Source organism: Capra hircus, chromosome 4 (genome assembly GCF_001704415.2).
Source record: "Capra hircus breed San Clemente chromosome 4, ASM170441v1, whole genome shotgun sequence".
NCBI lineage: Eukaryota > Metazoa > Chordata > Mammalia > Artiodactyla > Bovidae > Capra > Capra hircus.
The window spans coordinates 108,230,457-108,255,307 of record NC_030811.1 but is presented as its reverse complement, the minus strand read 5'-3'; the positions used below and the strand labels follow the sequence as shown (position 1 = coordinate 108,255,307).

Below are 24,851 nucleotides of genomic sequence, written 5' to 3'. Positions count from 1 at the left end.
TAAGTTTGTATTTCTTTTACGATCTTATCTAGAAATAATAAACCATATTGAAAATCATTTGTGAATCTCCAGTGAAACCAGTAGTAGTAATATTTCTTTTGTAATTCTAAGAACATATTGATATCTGAAGATGTTTCCCAAGAGGAACTAATTTATTTAAATAGAGGACTGATAAATAAAACTGATTTATTTAAATATAAAGCCATACCTTCAGAGGAACTAAATTGATTTGTTTAAATAGGAAGCCACACCTTCATTATCATCTCTTTCCATGTGGTTAGGGATCACATCTTACGAGAGTAACCTTATTTGTATTCCCATAACACATTGGAGAAGACTCTTGAGAGTCCTTTGGACTGCAAGGAGATCCAACCAGACCATCCTAAAGGAGATTAGTCCTGGATGTTCATTGGTAGGATTGATTTTGAAGCTGAAACTCCAATACTTTGGCCACCTGATGCGAAGATCTGACTGATTTGGAAAGACCCTGATGCTGGGAAAGACTGAGGGCAGGAGGAGAAGGGGATGACAGAGGATGAGATGGCTGGATGGCATCACTGACTCAACGGACATGGGTTTGGGTAAACTCCGGGGGTTGGTGATGGACGGGGAGGCCTGGCTGCTGCGGTTCTTGGGGTCGCAAAGAGTCGGACACGACTGAGCAACTGCACTGAACTGATCTGAACACTTAAACAAAAAAGGTCTGAAGTGAATGTTTTGAGTGAATCTTCAGCTGACTAGGTGTTATACTTAAAACAAAGAAAGTGGGATATTAATATTTTGTGTTTAAAAGTAATTTATTGTCTTAATGAAGGAAATAACTTCTTTGCTCTGTCAATGGATTCTGTAATTGTTGTTGTTCAGGTGCTAAGTCTTGTCCGACTCTTTTACAATCCCATGGACTGCAGCGTGCCAGGCTTCCCTGTGAAATAAAATATTCCCATAAAAGATTGTATTTTGTGATGATAGTAGTATTTCCTAAATGGCAACCCACTCCAGTCCTCTTGCCTGAAGAATCCCATGGACGGAGGAGCCTGGTAGTCTGCAGTCCATGGGGTCGCAAGAGTTAGACACGACTGAGCAACTTCACTTTCACTTTTCACTCTAATGCATTGGAGAAGGAAGTGGGAGCCCACTCCAGTGTTCTTGCCTGGAGGATCCCAGGGACAGAGGAGCCTAGTGGTCTGCTGTCTATGGGTCGCACAGGGTCAGACACTACTGAAGCAACTTAGCAGCAGCAGTAGTATTTCCTATTATTAATTTAGAACCTTTCTTCCAAGTGAGTTAAAATTTGTTTGCAAAAATCTACATCTTTTTTCTTTATGTTTCATGAAAAATATAAATCATTCTAAAGTGATAGGGAATAATTCTTGTTAATATTCAAACAATATTAATTATTATCAATCACCTCTCTTAAGTGAATGGGCCCCAAAACCAAACCAAAACACAAATTGATTTAAAGACAAAAAAAGTAGAGAATCAGAGGCCTTCTCTGGTGGTCCAGGGGTTAAAACTCCACCCTTCCAGTGTGGAGCAGCTTCAGCCCCAGGATGGGTACTAGGATCCTGCAAGCTGAGTGACCAAAAATAAATAAATAGAACTAAGTGCTCTTGTTCACCAAAAAACACCATTAAAATAGTGAGAAGGCAATTCATTGAAGAAAAAAAGAAAATTTCTTATTAGCCAGTTAGTCAGTTCCTGTTGTCTAAACTCAGAACTATTTGCTTTTATGTCACTCATTTTTAAAATTAGGTTTCTTTTCTGTTAACCTGTTTACTGACGTTTTCTCCTGTGTAGTTTTAATATTTACGTTGATATGAGAACTTTGCTGTACCCATCCCAGTGTGCATTTCCTGAGACCTTTTAAATGAATATTTACCTAGTACAGTAATCCTGCTGTTGTTACAATAGATACTTAATAAATGCCTCAGTGAATATATTAAAAAAGACAACTAGAGGTAATGAAATGAAAATCTTTGGGATCATGTGACCTATATATATACACACACATATACGCATATATGTGTGTGTATATGTATATATTTAAAAGTAAGGGGTCACATTATTATACCTATGGCGGTGTTCACATCTTTTAAATTATTATACTTATTTCCACCATTAAAAGTATACTCATTTGCATAGCATTTATAATTTTCTATTTAAAAGTTATCAGTGTAAAAAAATTACAAAAGGAACATTTTGGTTGCTGTCTCCAGTCAATACATGTATATTTACTGATATAGAAATATATTGTATACTTACTGATATACAAAGTTATTTGTACTTACTGAAACAGAAATATATTGTCTTTAGTTCAGTTCAGTTCAGTCACTCAGTCGTGTCCGACTCTTTGCGACCCCATGAATTGCAGCATGCCAGGCCTCCCTGTCCATCACCAACTCCCGGAGTTCACTCAGACTCATGTCCATCGAGTCCGTGATGCCATCCAGCCATCTCATCCTCTGTCGTCCCCTTCTCCTCCTGCCCCCAATCCCTCCCAGCATCAGAGTCTTTTCCAATGAGTCAACTCTTCGCATGAGGTGGCCAAAGTACTGGAGCTTCAGCCTTATCATCATTCCTTCCAAAGAAATCCCAGGGGTGATCTCCTTCAGAATGGACTGGTTGGATCTCCTCGCAGTCCAAGGGACTTTCAAGAGTCTTCTCCAACACCACAGTTCAAAAGCATCAATTCTTCAGCACTCAGCCTTCTTCACAGTCCAGCTCTCACATCCATATATGACCACTGGAAAAACCATAGCCTTGACTAGACGGACCTTAGGATTTACAAAACAGTATGATGAGTATAATGTGCTTCTTATGCAGATATGTTTTCCATTCTTTTCATCCCTCTCCCACCTCATTCCCGTCTCTCTCTCTTTTTTTCCTCTTTCTTTCTCTCAAGAAAGTTATAATTAATATACATCAAAGGATTGAATGGCTCTAGTCTGTGTTTCTATTTCAGCAAATATGGAATATTTAATCTTTCTATAGAGAATATGTAATACTTTATATAGTTTAAACTGCAATTAAAATAATCACCACGTGGCCTTGGGAAAGTTACTCTTTAGAACTCAGTTGTGGACAAAATTAAAGTTCCAGGTTAGATGTTCCTTTTACCTTTAAAAGACTGAGTCTGTATTATAGCTTTCTAGCTTGCTGTATTATAGCTTTATAGCTTATAGCTTTCTAACTTCTTAATAACTCTTCCTTAAGAAAATGATTTCAGTGTTAGCTCAAATTTGGTTAATCTTCCTTCAAGGTATGTCAAATAAACAGATATATAGAGAAAATACTTTTTTCTCCCTCCTCTTCCCTTACCACCCCTGATATAAGAAGCGTTTTTTATTGTGATGTTTTTACCCCTTCCAGATGTCTCAGAAACTAATCACATTTTAAGTAGTTTTAAAAATTTACCATGGATATTTATCTCCTGAGTATCTAGTATAGTTAAAAAGTTTTGGGTCTCCCTTACTATTCGATATGATATCTTAACATTCTGAATTTGTCTTCATGTCTGTCTGCATCATTTCATATGATACCTGAAATGTCAGAGGTGCTCATTAAATATTTGTTGAATAAGCGAATACCTGTGTTTCAGTTGCTTTCATGACATTTACTCTTAAGACCTAACCTTTTCTTTTTCTTTTCTTTTCTCTCTCTTTTATTGTGCTATTTTGCCTTATAATTTAGAGGGTAGCTTGTAATTTAGCTGAGTGGCATGATAACCATTTGCACTTTGTTCTAAGTTTTTATTAAAATAATATTAAGTTCAGTTCAGTCAGTTCAGTTCAGTCACTCAGTCATGTCCAACTCTTTGCCACCTCATGAACCGCAGCATGCCAGGCCTCCCTGTCCATCACCAACTCCCAGAGTTCACTCAGACTCACATCCATCGAGTCATTGATGCCATCTAGCCGTCTCATCCTCTGTCATCCCCTTACAACTTACCTCTAAAAAGGTAAATTGAAATGCCCTTCAAATTAAATGGCTTCCCTGGTGGCTCAGAGGTTAAGCGTATGCCTGCAATGAGGGAGACCTGGGTTCGATCCCTGGGTCAGGAAGATCCTCTGAAGAAGGAAATGGCACCCACTCCAGTATTCTTGCCTGGAGAATCCCATGGACGGAGGAGCCTGGTGGGCTGCAGTCCATGGGGTCGCAAAGAGTTGGACACGACTGAGCGACTTCACTTTCACTTTCAAATTAAGTAGCAAAATCTGTGGAACTTCCATCCCTCTCTTCCTCTTTTCTAATTTAAAGGTAGCTTTAATTTTCTTGTTTTAATTGTGTATCAGATTTTTAGATCCTTTCTTTAATGAATATCACTTTGAAATGTGAAAAAAATTTTAAATTAATACCCTTTTAATGAAAATAATAATCAAGTAATATTGAGCTCTCTTTATCTCCTTAATGCTCTCTGTATTAAGGCAGGCAGGAAGAATTATATAGGATCAGAGACCTGCATTTTAATTGTGAGATGCCTCTTTCTTACACTGGTCTCTGAATTTGGAGAGCAAATCCAGCCAAATACCTGTTGCTACTCTTCATGTTGCATGGAATGCTTTATAGCTCTACTGTCTTCTGTTTTTAGTATTCTTTATTCCTTTGTGAAATATGTATTTCTACTTAGTATCACTTTTCTTCTGCCTGAGGGATATTCTTTACCATTTTATCACCAGATCTGCTGGTGATGAATTCTTTCAGCTTTGTATATCTGAATAAGCCTTTGTTTCACCTTTGATTTTTTAAAAATATGTTTTCTCTGTGTATAGGATTCTGTCAACCTACAGGCTTTTTTTGTCCATTTAGAGCTTTTTCCAGATGTATTTTCTCGTTTTAGTTTCTTGGGTGTGCATGAATATAAGAATGCCTACAGAGATGAGTTAAGACAATTAGGAATTGCTATAATATGAATAATAAATATTGTTTATTTTATGCTTAAATTTATAATATTTGATAAGCATTGTGAAATTTGTTGTAAAACAAGAGCTCAAAACCATTTGTATGAATTACCCTGTTCTTTACATTTTGAGAAAATGTCTTTTTGGCTTCGGGCTATAAATTATAGATTCTTTAGTCCAGAGCCTTTAGTCTAGTTGTTTTATGGTTATTCACATTTGTATCTTTAATAAGGAACCAGTGACTATAATGCTTCAGTTCAGTTCAGTCACACAGTCATGTCCGACTCTTTGTGACCCCATGAACTGCAGCATGCCAGGCCTCCCTATCCATTGCCCTCTCCTGGAGTCCACCCAAACCCATGTCCATAAAGTTGGTAATGCCATCCAACCATCTCATCCTTTGTCATCTCCTTCTCCTCCTGACCTCAATCTTTCCCAGCATCAGGGACTTTTCAAATGAGTCAGCTCTTCGCATCAGGTGGCCAAAGTATTGGAGTTTCAGCTTCAACATCAGTCCTTCCAATAAACACCCAGGACTGATCTCCTTTGGAATGCTCTGGTTGGATCTCCTTCAGTCCAAGGGACTCTCAAGAGTCTTCTAACACTACAGTTCAAAAGCATCAATTCTTCGGCACTCAGCGTTCTTGGAGAAGGAAATGGCAACCTACTCCAGTATTCTTGCCTGGAGAATCCCATGGACGGAGGAGCGTGGTGGGCTACAGTCCACGGGGTCGCAAAGAGTCGGACACGACTGAGTGACTTCACTTTGACTTTCACTTTCAGCGTTCTTCACAGTCCAACTCTCACAACCATACATGACTACTGGAAAAACCATAGCCTTGACTAGATGGACCTTTGTTGGCAAAGTAATGTCTCTGCTTTTGAATATGCTACCTAGGTTGGTCATAACTTTCCCTCCAAGGAGTACTCATCTTTTAACTTCATGACTGCACCATCTGCAGTGATTTTGGAGCGCAGAAAAATAAAGTCAGTCACTGTCTCCCCTGTTTCCCCGTCTATTTGCCATGAAGTGATGGGACCGGATGCCATGATCTTCGTTTTCTGAATGTTGAGCTTTAAGCCAACTTTTTCACTCTCCTCTTTCACTTTCATCAAGATGCTCTTTAGTTCTTCTTCACTTTCTGCCAAATGGGTGGTGTCATCTGCATATCTGAGGTTATTGATATTTCTCCAGGCAATCTTGATTCCAGCTTGTGCTTCCTCCAGCCCAGTTTCTAGAGCAAAACCGTTTATATTATTTCTAAGTCACTGTAAAATGCCATCATCACTTGTCAAATAAGCATGTGCTTATTTTAGAGAATATTTTAAAGTTATAAATATAATACATGCTTATGGTTAAAAATTTGGAAAGTATAGAAAATGTAAAGAAGAAAATAAAAATCTCATGTTATCCCACCATGTAGAGTTGACCACTCTTCAAATCTTGCTGGTAAATTTCCTTCCAGAGTTTTTTCTGTGCGTATGCCTAGGTTTACTTTCTTATAGAATTAAGATCAATTGAATATATAGCTTTATGCATTTTCATACATTTTATTCATTGCCGGGAGCCAGCATGGGGAATCCCACCTATCGCAAAGGTCATGAGGAAGGGGCCTGACATGCAAAGGCGGGTCAGGCCTCATGGGGCCCCCCGGAACTTCCCCAAACCAGAATCTGTCTGTCTTATTAGTTTATGACTTTCACCGACTCCTATGACATTAACAGGGGACTATCCCCGAAGACCTTTCTCTGGAAAAAGTTAACTTAGAGCTCCAGTTAACAGTCTCCTGCATATAAAAGGAGTGTCTCAGCTCAGACCCGTCTGATGGCTCTCTAACTTGCCTGACAGGTTTACCTGGACTTATACAGCTAAGCATGTGATTGTTTACAGCCCCCCAACCGCGAGAGGCATGGGAAGCTTAAAATATCTTAAAGATATAGAGCCTTTTTAAAAAGAGCTAGAAAACAAAGATCATGGCATCCAGTCCCATCACTTCATGGGAAATAGATGGGGAAACAGTGGAAACTGTATCAGACTTTATTTTTTTGCACTCCAAAATCACTGCAGATGGTGACTGCAGCCATGAAATTAAAAGACACATACTCCTTGGAAGAAAAGTTATGACCAACCTAGATAGCATATTCAAAAGCAGAGACATTACTTTGCCGACTAAGGTCCGTCTAGTCAAGGCTATGGTTTTTCCAGTGGTCATGAATGGATGTGAGAGCTGGACTGTGAAGAAGGCTGAGCGCCGAAGAATTGATGCTTTTGAACTGTGGTGTTGGAGAAGACTCTTGAGAGTCCCTTGGACTGCAAGGAAATCCAACCAGTCTGTTCTGAAGGAGATCACCCCTGGGATGTCCTTGGAAGGAATGATGCTAAAGCTGGAACTCCAGTACTTTGGCCACCTCATGTGAAGAGTTGACCTATTGGAAAAGACTCTGATGCTGGGAGGGATTGGGGGCAGGGGGAAAAGGGGACGACCGAGGATGAGATGGCTGGATGGCATCACGGACTCAATGGACATGAGTCTGAGTGAACTCCGGGAGTTGGTGATAGACAGGGAGGCCTGGTGTGCTGCGATTCATGGGGTCGCAAAGAGTCGGACACGACTGAGCGACTGAACTGAACTGAACTGAAGAATTGTATTGGTGAAGGGTTTCATTGCTGAGTTAATGATTGCCTCCAGGCCTCCATATCCTTTATCTTTGAGGTACCTGGAGGACATTAATCAATGTAATTGGGATATAGAAAAAGGAATATAGTAGTTTTGATGTTAGCAATACTAGACTTTTTAGTTAGTGAATTTTCTCTTTGTTATTAATTACTGTATTCCTCTTTCTTTGTTATAAATTGTTGTGTCCTTGCTATGTAAGAATGTAACCTTAGTTAGTGCTTTCTGAGAGTGGCACCAGACTTTAGTAAGAACAACACTCTTAGGGCAAATAAGTTTTCTGGTTGAGGGACCCTTATCAGAAAAGGGCCATAAAATGCTAATAGGCTTCCTGGCCAGAAGATGATGTAAATCATCTAAGACCTATGTATACAGCTAGGTATGCAGAGAGAAAGCTTGGTCTCAATAAGGGTCAGGGCTGCTGACCCTGCATGACTTTGTATTATCCATTCATCTCTATCTACAACTTAAAGTATAAAAGCTTTCCTGGAAAATAAAGAGAAGGACCAGTTTCTCGGAAATCTGGCTCCCCCCGTGTTTTCTTCTCACTCTATTTTCTGGCTGATTCCCCTCTGGAGCATATAGGCTCGCCATGTATACTTATTTACCTGGGCTTCTGTGACCCAGGCGAGAGGGAGCCTAAGGTGGGGCATCCTCCGCTATTTACGAGGGCGCCTGCGGCCCTACATAGATGGTGTAAGTGCCTTGTTTCGGGGCTTTATTGGCTTTCTGTGGAAACCAAGGAATACAGCCTCTTTTTCTCCTCTATTTTCTCTCCTCTCTCTCACTACAGTATTCTTCCCTAATCTCTCTTTATATCTCTAATTAAATAATTCTTCCCTAATCGCTGACTCCACCCCGCTTTGAATTACCCTGGATCCACCGGGGCTGGACCCCGGCAATTCATCAAGACAATATTTGTTGAGTGCTTACTATATGTCAGGCAGTGTGCTGTCTTCTTTATATTTTGTACCTTTTTCTATTTTTAAAATTTTTAAATTAGCCTCCAATTAAAATAAATAAATTTAAATTAAAAAATATTTTGTACCTTTTTAATCTCACTAATAGCTTTGATTAAATACATGAAATTATTGTTATTTCTGTTTTACATACAAGAATGCAATGACTTCTCTTATATAGTCATAGCAAGTAAGTGGCAGAGCCTAGCTGTGAACTTAGGATATCTTATTCCAGAGCCTGTGGTCAAATAGTATGTTATGTTATATCACATATTAAATACTTTTTCTACAACAGACTTTAAAGACGTATTATGCCATAGTATTATATATGTAAGTGAAAGTGAAGTCGCTCAATCGTGTCTGACTCTTTGTGACCCCATGGACTGTAGCCTGCCAGGCTCCTGTGTCCATGGGATTTTCCAGGCAAAAGTACTGAAGTGGGTTGCCATTTCCTTCTCCAGAGGATCTTTCCAATCGAGGGACTGACCCGGGTCTCCTGCATTGCAGGCAGACGCTTTACCGCCTGAGCCACCAGGGAAGTCCTTGTATATGTAAAGCATTTACATATTCCTGTTGTTTAGCCCCCAAGCTGTGTCTGACTCCTGCAACCCCCTTGGACTGTAGCCCACCAGGCTCCTCTGTCCATGAACTTTGCCAGACAAGAACACTGGAGTGGATTACCATTTCTTTTTCCAGGGGATCTTGCTGACCCAGGGATTGAACCCCAGTGTCCTGCGTTGCAGGCAGATTCTTTACCACCTGCACCACGAGGGAAGTATTGTTTTACTAGTATATTATTTCAGGATGTTGATCAGGTTAGCATTTTTATGTGAAAGTCATTTTGAATATCTCTGATTATTTTTTGAAAGTACTTCCTTGAAGCAGAATTACTATGTCAAAGTGAACTGTGCTTTAAATGTTGCAGAAATGCGTTGCTAACCTGCCTTTAAGAAACATTGCTCAATATATGCTCCCCAGCAGTGTCACAGAGTAGGTTGTGTATGTGTGTGTGTGCTCTTAGTCATATCTGACTCTTTGTGACCCCCGTGGACTTGTGCCTGCCAGGCTCCTCTGTCCATGGGATTCTCCAGGTGAGAATACTGCAGTGGGTTGCCATTTCCTACTCCAGGGGATCCTCCCGACCCAGGAATTGACCCCGCGTCTCGTGCATCTCCTGCGTTGGCAGGCAGGCTCTCTAGAGCTGCACCACCTATCAAGCCCCTAGAGTAGTCTCCTGCACCCTCGTTAAGAATGAATATCGTGTTATAAAATTTTGAAGAATTTGATACTTTCTTGTTTTTAAGTTGTTTACTGGACAGTTATATTTCTTTCTTGTTCTACAAATTATTTTCAGTGTGCTTTTTTTCCTGCTGCCTTTTTTACTACTGTGTTACCATCTGTTCTTTTAGTGCTAATTTCTACAAATAAGTAGTCCATGCCACTGATTCAACTTCTTAACTGTAGTGAACTTTCTCCTGTTTCCCCACTCTGATAACAAAAAGTGATCAAGTATAATAGACAGAATTAAACTGAAACTTTAAACAACATAGTAAAATTCTATATTTAGTTTCTAGCCTTAATTTTCTATCAAATTTATTGCTTTAAAATTATTTACCTCCTTTTTGAGACATCCAAGTAACATTTCTTAGGCCTTATCTTAATCTTCTCAGTGTCGTTATAGTCATTCATTTCAATGAGATCCTTGTCCGTTTCCTTGATGTTTGTTTGTTTTTATTGGTGTGTGTGTGTGTGTGTGTGTGTGTGTGTGTGTATGCATGTGTGTGTGTATGAGAGAGAGAGAGAGAGAGAGAGGAGAGGGAAAGAGACTTTCCAGGTTCTCTTTCAGTATAGATCCTCCTACTTTCACCCTGCATTGAAAGAATGTTTCTCTTCCAAAGGGAGCATCTTGAACTCATTTTTGTATTCAAGTCATTTTTTAAATGACTCTATATGAATTACTCCCAAATTTGTATCCCAGTCTTGGTGCATGTAGAACTTACTCATTTATTTCACGTGTGTCTTATGATTATCTAATATTTATCATAAAAGAAAGTGAATTTCTCTTTTCTTTGATCTGAACATGCTGTTTTCTATGTTTATTCTGTTTTTCATGGCTTTAGATATAAACTTCCTAGTCATATTTTGTTCTTTCATTTTGCCCATTAATATCTTACTTTCATATATATATATATATTTAGAATGTCCCTCAGATTCTTTTTTCCACTGTTTTAATTTATTAACTAAAGGATAATTGCTTTACAGAATTTTGTTGTTTTCTGTCAAACCTCAACATGAATCAGCCATAGGTATACACATATCCCCTCCCTTTTGAACCTCCCTCCCACCTCCCTCACCATCCCACCCCTCTAGGTTCATATGGAGCCCTTGTTTGAGTTTCCTGAGCCATACAGCAAATTCCCGTTGGCCATTTGTTTTACATGTGGTAATGTAAGTTTCCATGTTGCTGTTTCCATACATCTCACCCTCTCCTCCCCTCTCCCCATAAGTGCATAAGTCTACTCTCTATGTCTGTTTCTCCACTGTTGCCCTGTAAATAAATTCTCCAGTACCATTTTGGTAGATTCCATATATGTATGTTAGAATACGAAAGTTATCTTTCTCTTTCTGACTTACTTCACCTAGTATGATAGGTTCTAGGTTCATCCACCTCATCAGAACTGACTCAAATGCATTTCATTTTATGGCTGAGTAACATTCCATTCTGTATCTGCACCACTTCTTTATCCATTCTTTAACTTCTCTATCCATTCATCTGTCGATGGACGTCTAGGCTGCTTCCATGCTCCAGCTATTGTCAGTAGTGCTGCAATGATAGATGGGATGCACGTGTCTCTTTCAATCTCAGTTTCCTCAGGGTGTATGCCCAGGAGTGGGGTTGCGGGCTCGTATAGTGGTTTTATTCCTAGCTTTTTAAGGAATCTCCATACCATCTTCCATAAAGGCTGTATCAATTTACATTCCCACCAGCAGTGCAAGAGCGTTCCTTTGCTCCAAATGCTCTCCAGCATTATTGTTTGTAGACTCTTTGATCATGGCCATTCTGATTTGTTGGAGGTGATATCTCATTGTAGTTTTGATTTGCATTTCTCTAATAATGAACGATGTTGAGCATCTTTTCATAAGTTTGATAGGCATCTGTATGTCTTCTTTGGAGAAATGTCTGTTTAAGTCTTTTTCCCACTTTTTGATTGAGTTGTATGTGTATTTTGGAAATTAATCCTTTGTCAGTTTTTTCATTTGCTATTATTTTCTCCCATTCTGAGGGCTGTCTTTTCACCTGGCTTATAGTTTCCTTTGCTGTGCAAAAGCTTTTAAGTTTAATCAAGTCTCACTTGTTTACTTTTGTTTTTATTTCTATTACTCTAGGAGGTGGGTCATAGAGGATCTTGCTTTGATTTATGACATCAAATGTTTTGCCTGTGTTTAAGAGTTTTATAGTTTCTGGTCTTGCATTTAGGTCTTTAATCCATTTTGAGTTTATCTTTGTGTATGGTGTTAGGAAGTGTTCGAATTTCATTCTTTTACATGCAGCTGTCCAGGTTTCCCAGCACCATTTCTTGAAGAGGCAATCTTTGCCCCATTGTATAATTCTTGCCTCTTTTGTCAAAAATAAGGTACCCACAGATGTATGGGTTTACTTCTGGGCTTTCCATCTTGTTCTGTTGGTCAATATTTCTGTTTTTTGGCAGTACCATATTGTCTTGATGACTGTAGCTTTGTAGTATAATCTGAAGTCAGGAAGGTTGTTTCCTCCAGCTCCATTCTTCTTTCTCAGGACTGCTTAGGCTATTCAGGGTCTTTTGTGTTTCCATATGAATTGTGAAATTTTTTGTTCCAGTTCTGTGAAAATTGCCATTGGTAATTTTATAGGAATCTCACTGAATCTGTAGATTGTGTTTGGTAGTATCGTCATTTTCACAATATTGATTCTTCCTACCCAGGAACATGGGATATCTCTCCATCTGTTTCTGTTGTCTTTGATTTCTTTCATTAGTGTCTTATAGTTTTCTGTGTACAGTTCTTTTGTCTCCTGAGGTAAGTTTATTCCTAGATATTTCTTTTTCTTGGAATGGTGAATGGGATTGGTTCCTTAATTTCTCTTTCTGATTTTTCATTGTTAGTATATAGAAATGCAAGTGATTTCTGTGCATTGATTTTTGTATCCTGCAACTTTGCCGTATTCACTGATTAGCTCTAGTAATTTTCTGATACTATCTTTAGGATTTTCTATGTATAGTATCATGTCATCTGGAAACAGTGAGAACTTTACTTCTTCTTCTCCGATCTGGATTCCTTTTCTTTCTTTTCCTTCTCTGATGGCTGTAGCTAGGACTTCTAGAACTATGTTGGATAATAGTGGTGAAAGTTGACACCCTTGTCTTGTTCCTGATCTTAGGTGGAATGCTTTCACTTTTTCACCATTGAGAATAATGTTTACTGTAAGCTTATCATATATGGCCTTTACTATGATGAGGTAGGTCCCTTCTATGCCCATTTTGTGAAGCGTTTTAATCATAAATGGGTGCTAAATTTTGTCCAAGGCTTTTTCTGCATCTATTGAGATGATCATGTGGTTTTTATCTTTCAATTTGTTAATACAGTGTATCATATTGATTCTTTTTTGTACATTGAAGAATCCTTGCATCCCTGGAATAAACCCAGCTTGCTCATGGTGTATGAGCTTTTTGATGTGTTGCTGAATCCTGTTTGCTGAAATTTTGTTGAGGATTTTTACATCTATGTTCATCAGTGACACGGTCTGTAGTTTTTTTTGTGTGTGCTGTCTCTGTCTGGTTTTGGTATCGGGTGATGGTGGCCTCGTAGAATGAGTTTGGAAGTGTTCCTTCCCCTGCAGTTTTTTGAAAGAGTTTTAGAAGGATAGGCATTAGCTGTTCTCTAAATGTTTGATAGAATTGTCCTGTGAAGCTACCTAGTCCTGGGCTTTTGTTTTTTGGGAGATGTTTGATCACAGCTTCAATTTCAGTGCTTCTAATTGGGTTGTTCATAATTTCTACTTCTTCCTGGTTCAGTCTGAACTTTTCTAAGAATCTGTCCATTTCTTCAGGTTACCCATTTTATCGCCATACAGCTGTTCATAATAGTCTTTTATAATCCTTTGTATTTCTGCATTGTCTGTTGTATCTTCTCCTTTTTCATTTCTAGTTTTGTTGATTTGATTCTTCTCTCCTTTTTGCTTGGAGGCCACAAAGCAACTTTCACTTTGAAACAGAATATCCATTTCTAACCTCTACCCCGACCTAGCCTCCCATCTTGCAAGCATGGTGAACATTAAGAATGAATAAGGAAGATGGATGGCCTGAGCTATAGAGTCCAGACCTTGGTAGCAAACAACTCCATATTTACAAAACCAGAAAAGATGTCAGATATCCTCATTCTGATGTGTATTTTCAAAGAAATCCAATAAAAATCTTAGGAGTCTTCTTTTTTGTGGGAAAAAAAAGAAATTGACTAGCTGGTTCCAAAATGCATATAGAAACATAATGGACCTAGAATACCAATTCTGTAAAAGAATAAAGTTAGAGGACTGACCTTACCTGATTTTTCTCAAGACTTACTACAAAATTTCTATAACCAAGGCCATACGATATTGGTATAAAGATTGAAACAGATCGATGGAGTAGAATAGAAAGTAAGAATAGACTGAAACAGATATAGTCAGTTGACTTTCAATTAAAGTGCTGTAATAATTCAGTGGTAAATGTATAGTCTTTTCTACAGATAGTGCTGTAAGGATTAGATATCCAATATTCTGTAATAACCTAAATGGGAAAATACTTTGAAAAATAATAGGTACATGTATATATGTGTATGGTTGAATCACCTTGCTGTACCCCTGGAACTAATACAACATTGTTAATCCACTATACTCCAACATAAAATAAAATTTTTTTTAAAGTAGATATCCATATGGAAAACAAAACAACTAAACCACACATCGTATCTTGCGCCATATACAGATTAACTCAAAATTATAGATCTAGGCATCAGAGTTCCATGAAAAACTAAGAGAATATATAGGGGAAAGTATTTGTGTCCTACCATTAAGCAAAAAGATTTTTGAGACAGGACACAAAGCATGGACTTTTAAAGAAAAAAGTAAACTTTATTAAAATAAAAACTTTTGTTCTTTAAGAGGCATGGTTATGAAATGATAAAGGGAATCTATATAGACAAGAAGAAAATATTTGTTAAACATTCATGTGAGGATTTGCATCAAGGGTGTGAAGAAAACTTACAACTCAGTAACAAAAAACCCACAAATAAAAATAATTGTATTTCAAAAATACAAATGAAAGATTTGTGTAGTTGTTTGAAAGAAAATATATATGAATGTTCGATAGCATATGAATATTTGATCAACATCATTAGTCCTTAGAGGATACAGATTAAAACTGCAGTGAGATACCATACCTACTAGAATGGCTAAAGTTGAGAATGCTGACAACTGAAAATGTTAGCAAGGATCTGGAGAAATGGAACACTCGTGCAGAGGGCGCTCCGCAGAAAAAGAGAGGCAGTGGAACTTCCCTCAGCAAAGCCGAGGGGTCCCGAGGAGAGGTGAGCCTGCTGTCTGCCAGCCCAGCCCCTAGGCGAGCAAGAGACAATCAGATGGACAGGCGTTCCCTCTGAGCAGTTCCACTTTATTGCCACAAACTCTTGGTTTATATAGGCAAGCAAGGGGGTTCTAGAGGGACCTCCCATAGTTGCACCAATCACGTTAAAGGTCAAAGTATAATATGCCAGTTACACCAATCACGTTAAAGGTCAAGTTATAATATGCCATAGTTGCACCAATCATGTTAAAGGTCAAATTATAATAGGTCAAGTGTCATGAGCTTAACAGGAGTCTATGGTAATCACACACCGTCCACGTGTAGGGAAGTCAAGAGAGCCAACCAAAAACTTTAACATAGACCACACCCCTATCTCTTCCAACAGAACGCCAACTTGGCTTCCAACCGCAAAAGCTAGCCCCTTTTTTTTTAAGGTTTCCCACGTAGGGCCCCACACACTCTTACATAGTTTGTGGGAACATAACATTTTACAGGCACTTAGGAAATAGTTCGGCAGTACTTTTAAACATATACTTAACCTTTCAAGGCAGCAATTCTACTTGTTGGTAATTTCCAACAAAGATGAAAATGTATGTCTACATAAAGACTTGTATGGTAAATTTATTTATAATAGACAAAATTGAGGGGGAAAAAATGTCTGTCCTGTACTTTACTCTGTATCTTCTGAATAAAAATTTTGCAAGAGGTGCAACTTGAGAAATTTTAAATTTTCAGAATGACTCCATTGTCCCATTGCATTTAGGCAGTTTGAGAACCAGTGCCCTAGACGATCCTATCCAGTATGGTCAGGCGTCTGGCAGCTCATATTGTACTTTTGTGCAGATTTGAAAGACACAGCTTTCCCTCCTCCCTCCCCTTTAGGCACCTGTCAACTGCATGTAGAGATTTGCTTCTTCTGGACTTCATAAAAATGGAATCATATAGCATGTGATCTTTTGTGACTGGCTTTTTTCACTAGTATAATGTTTCCAAGGTTTATTCATGTTGCAGCATCTATCACATTTCATTTCCAAATAATATTCCATTGAATGCATATTTCATATTTTGTTTATTCTGGCACCAACTGATGGATATTTGGGTTGTTTCTACTTTTTAGCTATTATGAATAATGTTGCTTTGAATATTCATGTGCAAATTTTGTGTGAACAGGTTTTCATGTCTCTTGAGTATATAGTCAGGGGTGGAATTTCTGACTCATATGGTTACTCTGTGTTTAACGCTTTGTAAAACTACTGGATGGTTATAGTGTTACCTGTAATGTATGTGGATTACAGTGTCTCCACATCTCATGAAGACTTCTTGTTATTTTTTTTGATTCAAGTATAGTTTGATTTATAATATAATATTAATTTTGGGTGTACAACACAGTGAATCAATATCTTTATAGGTTATGCTCCATTTAAAGTTACCATCTGTCTTTTTCTTAATATATGTACTGGAGTGTCGTTGATTAACAGTGCTGTGTTAGTTTGGGGTACTATCTGTCTTTTGATCATAGTCACCTTAGTAACTGTGAAGAGATATCTTACTTTAGTTTTGATTTGTAGTCCCCTGATGACTAATGGTGTTGAGCACCTTTTATATATGCTTGTTTGCCTTTTGTGAATCTTCTTTGGAGAAATGCCTATTCAGATCCTTTGCTCATTTTTTAAGTTGAGGTATAATTGACATATAACATTATATTAGTTTCAGGTATATAACATAATGATTTGATATTTACATACATTGTGAAATGATCACCTCAAGAAGTCTAGTTAACATCCCATTGCCAGATGTAGTTATAAAAATGTTTTTCTTGTGATGAGGATGTTTAATATCTGCTATCTTGACAACTTTCAAATATGCAATACAGTATTATTAACTGTAGTCACCACATTGTACATTATTTCCCCATGACTTATTTTATAGCTGGAAGATTGTATCTTTTGACCCCCTTCTCCCATTCTGCCCATCCCCAACCCGCATCTATGGCAGTCATCTGTCTGTCTGTATGAGCTGGTGGTTTTTGTTTGTTTGTTTGTTTTGTTTTTTTAGATTCCCCGTGTAAGTGAGATCATATGGTATTTTTCTTTCTATGTCTGACTTACTTTTAAGTTGGATTGTCATTTTAATATTGGGTTGTAACTGTCCTTTATAATAGTCTAGATATCACCCCCATATAAGATATATGATATATAAAAATTTTCTTCCAATCTGTGAATTATTGCAAATTAAAACAGTGAGAAATACTACTGGACACCTAGTCGACTGGCCAAAATCTAAAATATGTACAATGCTGCTGAGAATGTGATGTAAAAGGAGCTTCCACTCATAATCTTCTGCTGTTGTCATTTCAAGCTTTGTACAGATTGCACATGACTTCTTAACCCTCTCATGACTTTAGTTTATCCGGTGTCCTTCTCATCCTTTATCCCTAAATGGAGGAACATAAAAGCATTTTTCAAATACATGAAGGGCTATCATAGAAAAAAGAATTGACTCATTCTATGTAACTCTAGTAGTAGAAGATTACACTCTTTTTAAATTATCTTTTGAATAGTCCTTTAAAACTGAGAGAGTTTTGTCAAAATGCAGCACATTTTATGGTGTCTTTTTGGCCCCAGATGGTATAAACCAAGGCAAATAAAAATTACTTCTTTAAGCCTTCATCAGCTTGCTGTACACATTCAAGTTTCGATCATCATTATGTTCTTTCATATGCTAAAACAGGGTGATACATTCGGACTAGCCTGTTCTTTTCTTAAAATACAAAAATTCCTTCCATTACCTTATTTACTCGATTTTATTTTTTCTTTCATTGTTGTTGTTGCCATAGTCTTAATTATCCATTTAAAATTTAACTTGTTGCCTAGTTAACTGACTTCTAGTAACAATCCTCACTGGTAGCTTGGAAGTTGGTAATAATCTCCTGTCATACACAAACAATTTAGCAGACCACCAAACAGCATTTTCTGTAGCCGCTATACTATACTATAAAATAGCCATTATACTATTTTTATATCTTCTTAATGTGCCACAATAAGCACATTCTTTAACACAAGGAGAGTTGTGTAGTTTAAAAGCATCATGGCCAAGATTTTAGAAATAACTAAGAATCTTGGAAATCATGTTTTAAGCTGGCACTCTATAAAACGTAATTACTATTGATGTAAAAGCTTGTTAGTATTATGATTCAGTTTAGTTAAACATATATTTTTTTTTCTTTTTAAACTTTATGTAGGAATATTGTAATCTATCTGGTCAGTCTCAGAATTTTAGGAAGTTCAGATTAACTGGTCTCCTTATGAAAATATAAAGCCACACCTTTATAAAATCATGGAGAAAACTTTGTTGTTGTTATTCAGTTGCTAAATTGTGTCTGACTGTTTGTGACCCCATGGACTGTAGAACATTCCAGAGTTTGCTCAAGTTCATGTTCATTGAGTTGGTGATGCGCCCTAACCATCTTATCCTCTGCTGCCCTCTTCTCCTTTTGCCTTCAATCTTTCCCAGTATCCCGGTCTTTTCCAATGTTACTTTAAACCAGAATTATTAAATTAGTCTTATTCATCCAAAGACTCACTTTTTCACTTTTATTACATGAACTTGGTCTCATATGAAAAAACTTCTAAGCTTCTAGCAGAATCTCCAAGAAGGATTTTTTTTCTTAAATGTCTAGTACATTGAAACTCTCATTAGGTACTAGAAAAGAAAATTTATGAAAGTGATTACTATTCTCTATGAACCAATTAGATTATCACTCCTTTAATTTCAGAGGCTTTATAATCCAATTTATTAAGACCTTTCTAAGTTAGGAACATACTTTGTACTCACGTAGTGAGATCATGGCTTCTCTCAGTTACTACAGCACAGAGAACATGTAGCTTCAGTTCTGCAACCTCAGGAACAAGTTAAGTAATCCAAGAACCACAAAAACGCACTGGTCAAGATTTCCAAGGGCTTTTTCCTTTCTAGGGTTCATGAAATTTTTTTTTAATGAAATGGTTTGAGCTCCCAAATAGACAAAAACCTTTGACAAAGATCTGGAGCTTGGAGACAAATTTTTGAATCAGTAAGAGTAACTTAAAAATAAAATATTTTGTCAACTCATTTTTTGCAAGTGGGAATATATTATCAGTAAAACTAATTGTGGGTAATTTTTTCCCTTTTCCCAAAGAATACAAGTCAATGACCAGATTGTGGAAGTGGACGGAGTCAGCTTGGTGGGTGTCACACAGAATTTTGCTGCGACAGTTCTAAGAAACACCAAGGGCAATGTCAGGTATGTGGCTTGAGTTATATGCGGTTTGATTGCTTGATATTTTGTTGAATTTTAGTTGATGTAATTACCAGAAGAATTTTATCTAAATACTAAAAACTTGTCTTTAGTTTAAAATTTTTCCTTCTTTATTGTGATTAGTTCATGTAAGTTAAGACTAAAAATTATATTAATAATATTCTAGAAAGACATGAAGATATGAAATATATAGTATCAGTATGGTTAATTGCTGAGCTGTGTTAGTGTTTTTCATTGCTAATATAGCAATAATTTCAAGGAACATAGAATTTCTCAGTAAATATGAAGTTAGGCCCCAGATTCCTTCAATAAAATCAGTTATGCAGTAAATTGAAATGATTATACATATATCCAGTGATACATGTTACTTAAGGCAAGTAGGCAGAGTGATTTAGATTGATAAATGCATTTTAAAATCTCTTTCTTGTTTTAAAGAATGGCAAGGCTACTCTTTGATAAACTATAACTTTTCCAACTTAATAGGACAGACTATACATTATTTGGAACCTTAAGTTTATATCCAGCCCTGACGTCCTAAAATTTATAGTCTGGAAAACAAATAAAGTAGTTTTGTGCCAACTAAAGTCAAGGTTTTAATAAATTTTAATTTTGGTCACAGGGTACTTATTTTTTAATGTAGTATTGCTTATGCCTTGTACTTTTCCATAAATCCTATAGAGAAGCACGTAAGGAGACATTATTTACTGTGTATAATTATGAGTGTATTTTAGTGTTATCTTCAAAATGAAACTGCCAAATATTCTGAAAATATTGATAAGTTAATAATTCTATAAAGAGAGTAATATTAGGATTTTATTGCAGCATATTTTGTGTTGCACAAGCATGGGTTTACATTTTATAATTTAGATTTTTCAATTGGAAAACATCCTTTAATGATGTAGGGAATATTAACCTAAATGACTTCTATTGGTGCTATGTCAATGATTCAAGAATACGCATCATCCTAAGAAAAGCATGTAAAATAATTAGAAAGAGTGCAGGGAAAATTTGGAGCTGCATGGGTGGGTCCCTCAGTAAATGTGATTGTCCCTGCAGAATTGCTGTCTGTTCTTCAGACAGCGCTTTTCTGTCAGTGTAGAACTTGGTTTTGAAGCTGCTCATTATGTTTTCGCAGTGAATGTTAAAGTGAAATAAGTAAGAAATATGTTCAACTTACAAGAACGTTTCTCAGTTGGAAAAAAGTTTGTAGTTACATAGATTCATAGCCACCCCTTTCTTTCCCTTCATAATTCTGTACTCACTTCAAGCCTTGTACAGATGGCAGATGGCTTCTTAATTGTCTCATGATTTCAGTCTTTCCCTTCTTTAATCTGTCTTCATCTTTACCTGTAATGGAAGAACATAAAAGCAGTTTTTAAGTAAAGGCCTATCATGGAAAAAGCAATTGGCTCATTCTACATAACTTGAGTAGTAGAACTAAGACTTGTGGGGAGAAATAATAATTCTTCCTTTGTTATGTCCCTCTTGTCTTAATTTTTTTTCTTCCAACAAGAAGCCATAACTTTATTAATAATAGAAACAATACAAATTTCCCTCCCAGCTTCAGTTACTCTTTTGAAACACCAAAAAAAAGTCCTCTTTTCAGGTGGTTACATTGTTAATTCCATAACAGCATTTACAGTATCATTGCTATTGTTCTTCAGGGCTCTGACTGCCTTTGCTCTGGAAAGGTTTGCTTGTGACATGACCAGTTCTATGTCCTTAACTTCCACACCGGTTTCATCAACCTCTCCTCTTGTACAGTTGGAGTCTGTATGGTTTCTTAAATGTTTGAGACAGCTTCACAGTGGCAACCCACTCCAGTACTCTTGCCTGGGAAATCCCATGGGCGGAGGAGCCTGGTGGGCTGCAGTCCATGGGGTCGCATAGAGTCGGACATGACTGAAGTGACTTAGCAGCAGCAGCAGCAACACGTTGAACTTGGAATTTCTCAGCAGCTGCTAATTGTGCTTGGTGAGATAAATCCTCCATCTTGGCTTTCCCCGAAATTATGTAGGTATCTAGGCTCTTGTATACATCTGCTTTTGTGATGACAAAAAGGATATTGTTAGATTTCCAGATATTGACTCTATTAACCCCTGTAACCTCTTGAAGACCCAGTTTGGACATTGACGTCTGTGCCTTCTTTTCCCTTTGGCTCTGTTTTGCTTTACTGACCGGTTCTTCACCGATTTCATCCGCTGCTGCCAGCTGGGCCTGTTGTTTGGTTGCCTGTGTAGAATCCTGTTCCTCAAGCTCTGGTACTGATTCATTTCTATCAGTCTCTGTCCCAGACTCTGTCTCAGCCTGTTGTTTGGTTGCCTGTGTAGAATCCCTTTCCTCAAGCTCTGGTACTGATTCATTACTATCAGTTTCTGTCCCAGACTGTGTCTCAGCCTAGGGCTGTGGTAACTCTTGTTCTTTAACAAGGATGGTTTCTGTGGCTCCACTGGGCATTTTGATTGGGGCATGCGGGTGTTGATGTTTGGCAAAAACCAACATGACTCTGTAAAGCAATTATCGTTCTATTAGAAAATAAATAAACTTATTAAAAAATATGGGGGCAAAAAGAGAACCCCTCTCCGCTTTAGAAAGCTTCAGTGGCCCTCCATTCTGTGCAGAATCTAAGGTCTCTTTAATAAAAAGCCTTTCACCCCCAGGCTTATCCCTTGTGCTGTTCTGTGTTTAGCTGCTCAGCCATGTCCAACTGTTTGTGACCCCATCAGCTATAGCCCGCCAGGCTCCTCTGTCCATTGGGATTTTCCAGGAAAGGATACTGGAGTGGATTGCCATACTCTTCTCCAGGGGATCTTCCCAATCCAGGGATCGAACCTAGGTCTTCCACACTGCAGGCGGATTCTTTACCAGCTGAGCCACCGGGAGGCCTGTCTCAACGCCTGCCTCTCCCTATATTCGTGCTCTAGCACGGTATGACTAGTGTAGCCATCATCCTTCAGACATGCAGTATGGATTCTCTCTTCCATTCTTTCCGTTAAAAGACTTATCTTGAAGACTGTATTTCAGCTCCTTTGCTCTCTAAGAAACCCTCCTTTCTCTCCCTGTTTCCTAGTGATCTCTTCTTCCTAGTAATATTCATGATTCATGCCACTTTTTTTTACCTCAAGGTTACAGAACATACTACATTAATTTTTTAAGGGCATGTATTTAATTTCCTCATTTAATTTGTAAAAATCTTAATATCGAAATGGAACCCTTAGCTTCCTTTATTCCCTCAAATTATTTAACCCTAGGTTTAGATTGATGCATAACTCAGGGTCTTAATTAATTGAATGTAAGTAAAAAGACTTTTCTGATTTTAACTTATTAGAAATAACACCTGAATCCCCTGAATTTATTTTAGTTGGTAGTTCTTCATAAGATATTAATACAAAAGTGAAAAGTGAAAGTGAAGTCACTCAGTCATGTCTGACTCTTTGCAACCCCATGGACTGTAGCCTACAAGGTTCCTCCATCCATGGAGTTTTCCAGGAAGAGTACTGGAGTGGATTGCCATTTGCTTCTCCAGGAGATCTTCCTGACCCAGGGATGGAACCTGGGGCTCCTGCATTGCAAACAGATGCTTTTACGGTCTGAGCCACCAGGGAAACCAAAAATGAGATGCTAGACATACATTTTTAATGAACCTTTTTAAACTGAGGGTTTAAAGCATGTATGGTTCTATATTTCTTATTTGTTGGGAGCTAGCTATCACATTTACTGTTTCCTAAAATTTTCTTTTTAAAAAGGATATCTAAGAAATCACTAAGTTAATCTGAATATTTCAAACTCCTAAGTACAGGTCAGGAACGAAGGTATGAAACTCATGGCTTTGAGAGCCCGGAAGGAGAAAGACAAGAAACTAGTAGTGATAAGGAAGTTGAAGCTGAGATTTGGACATAATTATATTTTAAGCACTGATGATTGATTTTTTAACTTATTTCCTGGAAATGCATATGAAATTGGTGCCGTCATTTGGATATAAATCAAAACGACACAGTGAAATTCTGTTGACTTCACCCACAGTTACAGAGAATACTTTTATCTGAGCTTAGTCTAATTACTTTATTAAACTTGGAGTTGCTGTACCTGAGTTTATGAACTAATAAGTCCTAATGAAAGCCTCATAGAAGTACCATTTTTGACATATTAGAGAAATTATAACACAAATATTTTTAATATGATAACTTCCAAGGGCATATATATATATTTTTATCAGTCTTACATCATTTATATGAATTAAAGCATATTAGGCCACTGTGAAGAAGTGGTTCAGTTCAAACCAGGCCGTATTCCTGGAGGATTAGAAGCTCAAGGATGGCTCAAAGTATTGGAAGAACATTAGTATTTCCTCAGTTTTATTGATAGCATTTAAAACTAAGTAATCCTAATAAAATCATGGTGAGTACTGTACTAATCATGTTAATTCAGTTCAGTTAATTGCTCAGTCATGTCTGACTGAGACCCCATGAACCACAGGCCTCCCTGCTGCTGCTGCTGCTGCTGCTGCTGCTGCTGCTGCTAAGTCACTTCAGCTGTGTCCAACCCTGTGCGACCCCATGGATGGCAGCCCACAAGGCTACCCTGTCCCTGGGATTCTCCAGGCAAGAAAACTGGAGTGGGTTGCCATTTCCTTCTCCAGTGCATGAAAGTGAAAACAGAAAGTGAAGGCACTCAGTCGTACGACTCTTAGCGACCCCATGGACTGCAGCCCACCCGGCTCCTCCGTCCATGGGATTTTCCAGGCAAGAGTACTGGAGTGGAGAGGTCTCCCTGTCCATCACCAACTACCGGAGTATACCCAAACTCATGTCCATTGAGTCGGTGATGCCATCAAACCATCTCATCCTCTGTAATCCGCTTCTTGTCCTGCCCTCAGTCTTTCCCAGCAATCAGGGTCTTTTCAAATGAGTCAGCTCTTCGCATCAGGTGACCAAAATATTGGACTCTCAGCTTCAAAATCAGTCCTTCCAATGAACAGCCAGAACTGATCTCCTTTAGGATGGACTGGTTGGATCTCCTTGCAGTCCAAGGGGCTCTCAAGAGTCTTCTTCAACACCACAGTTCAAAAGCACCAATTCTTTGGCGCTCAGCTTTCTTTATAGTGCAACTCTCACATCCATACATGACTACTGGAAAATCCATAGCCTTGACTAGATGGACCTTTGTTGGCAAAGTAATGTCTCTGCTTTTTAATATGTTGTCTAGGTTGGTCATAACTTTCCTTCCAAGGAGTATGCATCTTTTAATTTCATGGCTACAGTCACCATCTGAAGTGATTTTGGAGCCCCAAAAAATAAAGTCAGCCACTGTTTCCACTGTTTCCCCATCTATTTGCCATGAAGTGATGAGACTGGATGCCATGATCTTAGTTTTCTGAATGTTGAGCTTTAAGTCAACTTTCTCACTCTCCTCTTTCACTTTCATCA

The 24,851-nt window shown here is 37.9% G+C and overlaps 1 protein-coding gene and 1 pseudogene across 12 annotated transcripts in view; one reads left to right on the top strand and one right to left on the bottom strand.

Annotated features, from left to right (window-relative positions):
- Positions 1-24,851, top strand: part of PPP1R9A (protein phosphatase 1 regulatory subunit 9A) — a 343,573-nt gene that overhangs the window by 191,139 nt on the left and 127,583 nt on the right. For all 12 annotated transcript variants that reach the window (XM_018047402.1, XM_018047405.1, XM_018047398.1 and 9 more), the window contains exon 5: positions 19,306-19,410. In XM_018047402.1, coding sequence (XP_017902891.1) covers positions 19,306-19,410 — 105 coding nt within the window. The remainder of the gene's footprint in view (positions 1-19,305; positions 19,411-24,851) is intronic.
- Positions 21,036-21,882, bottom strand: LOC102187827 (annotated as a pseudogene).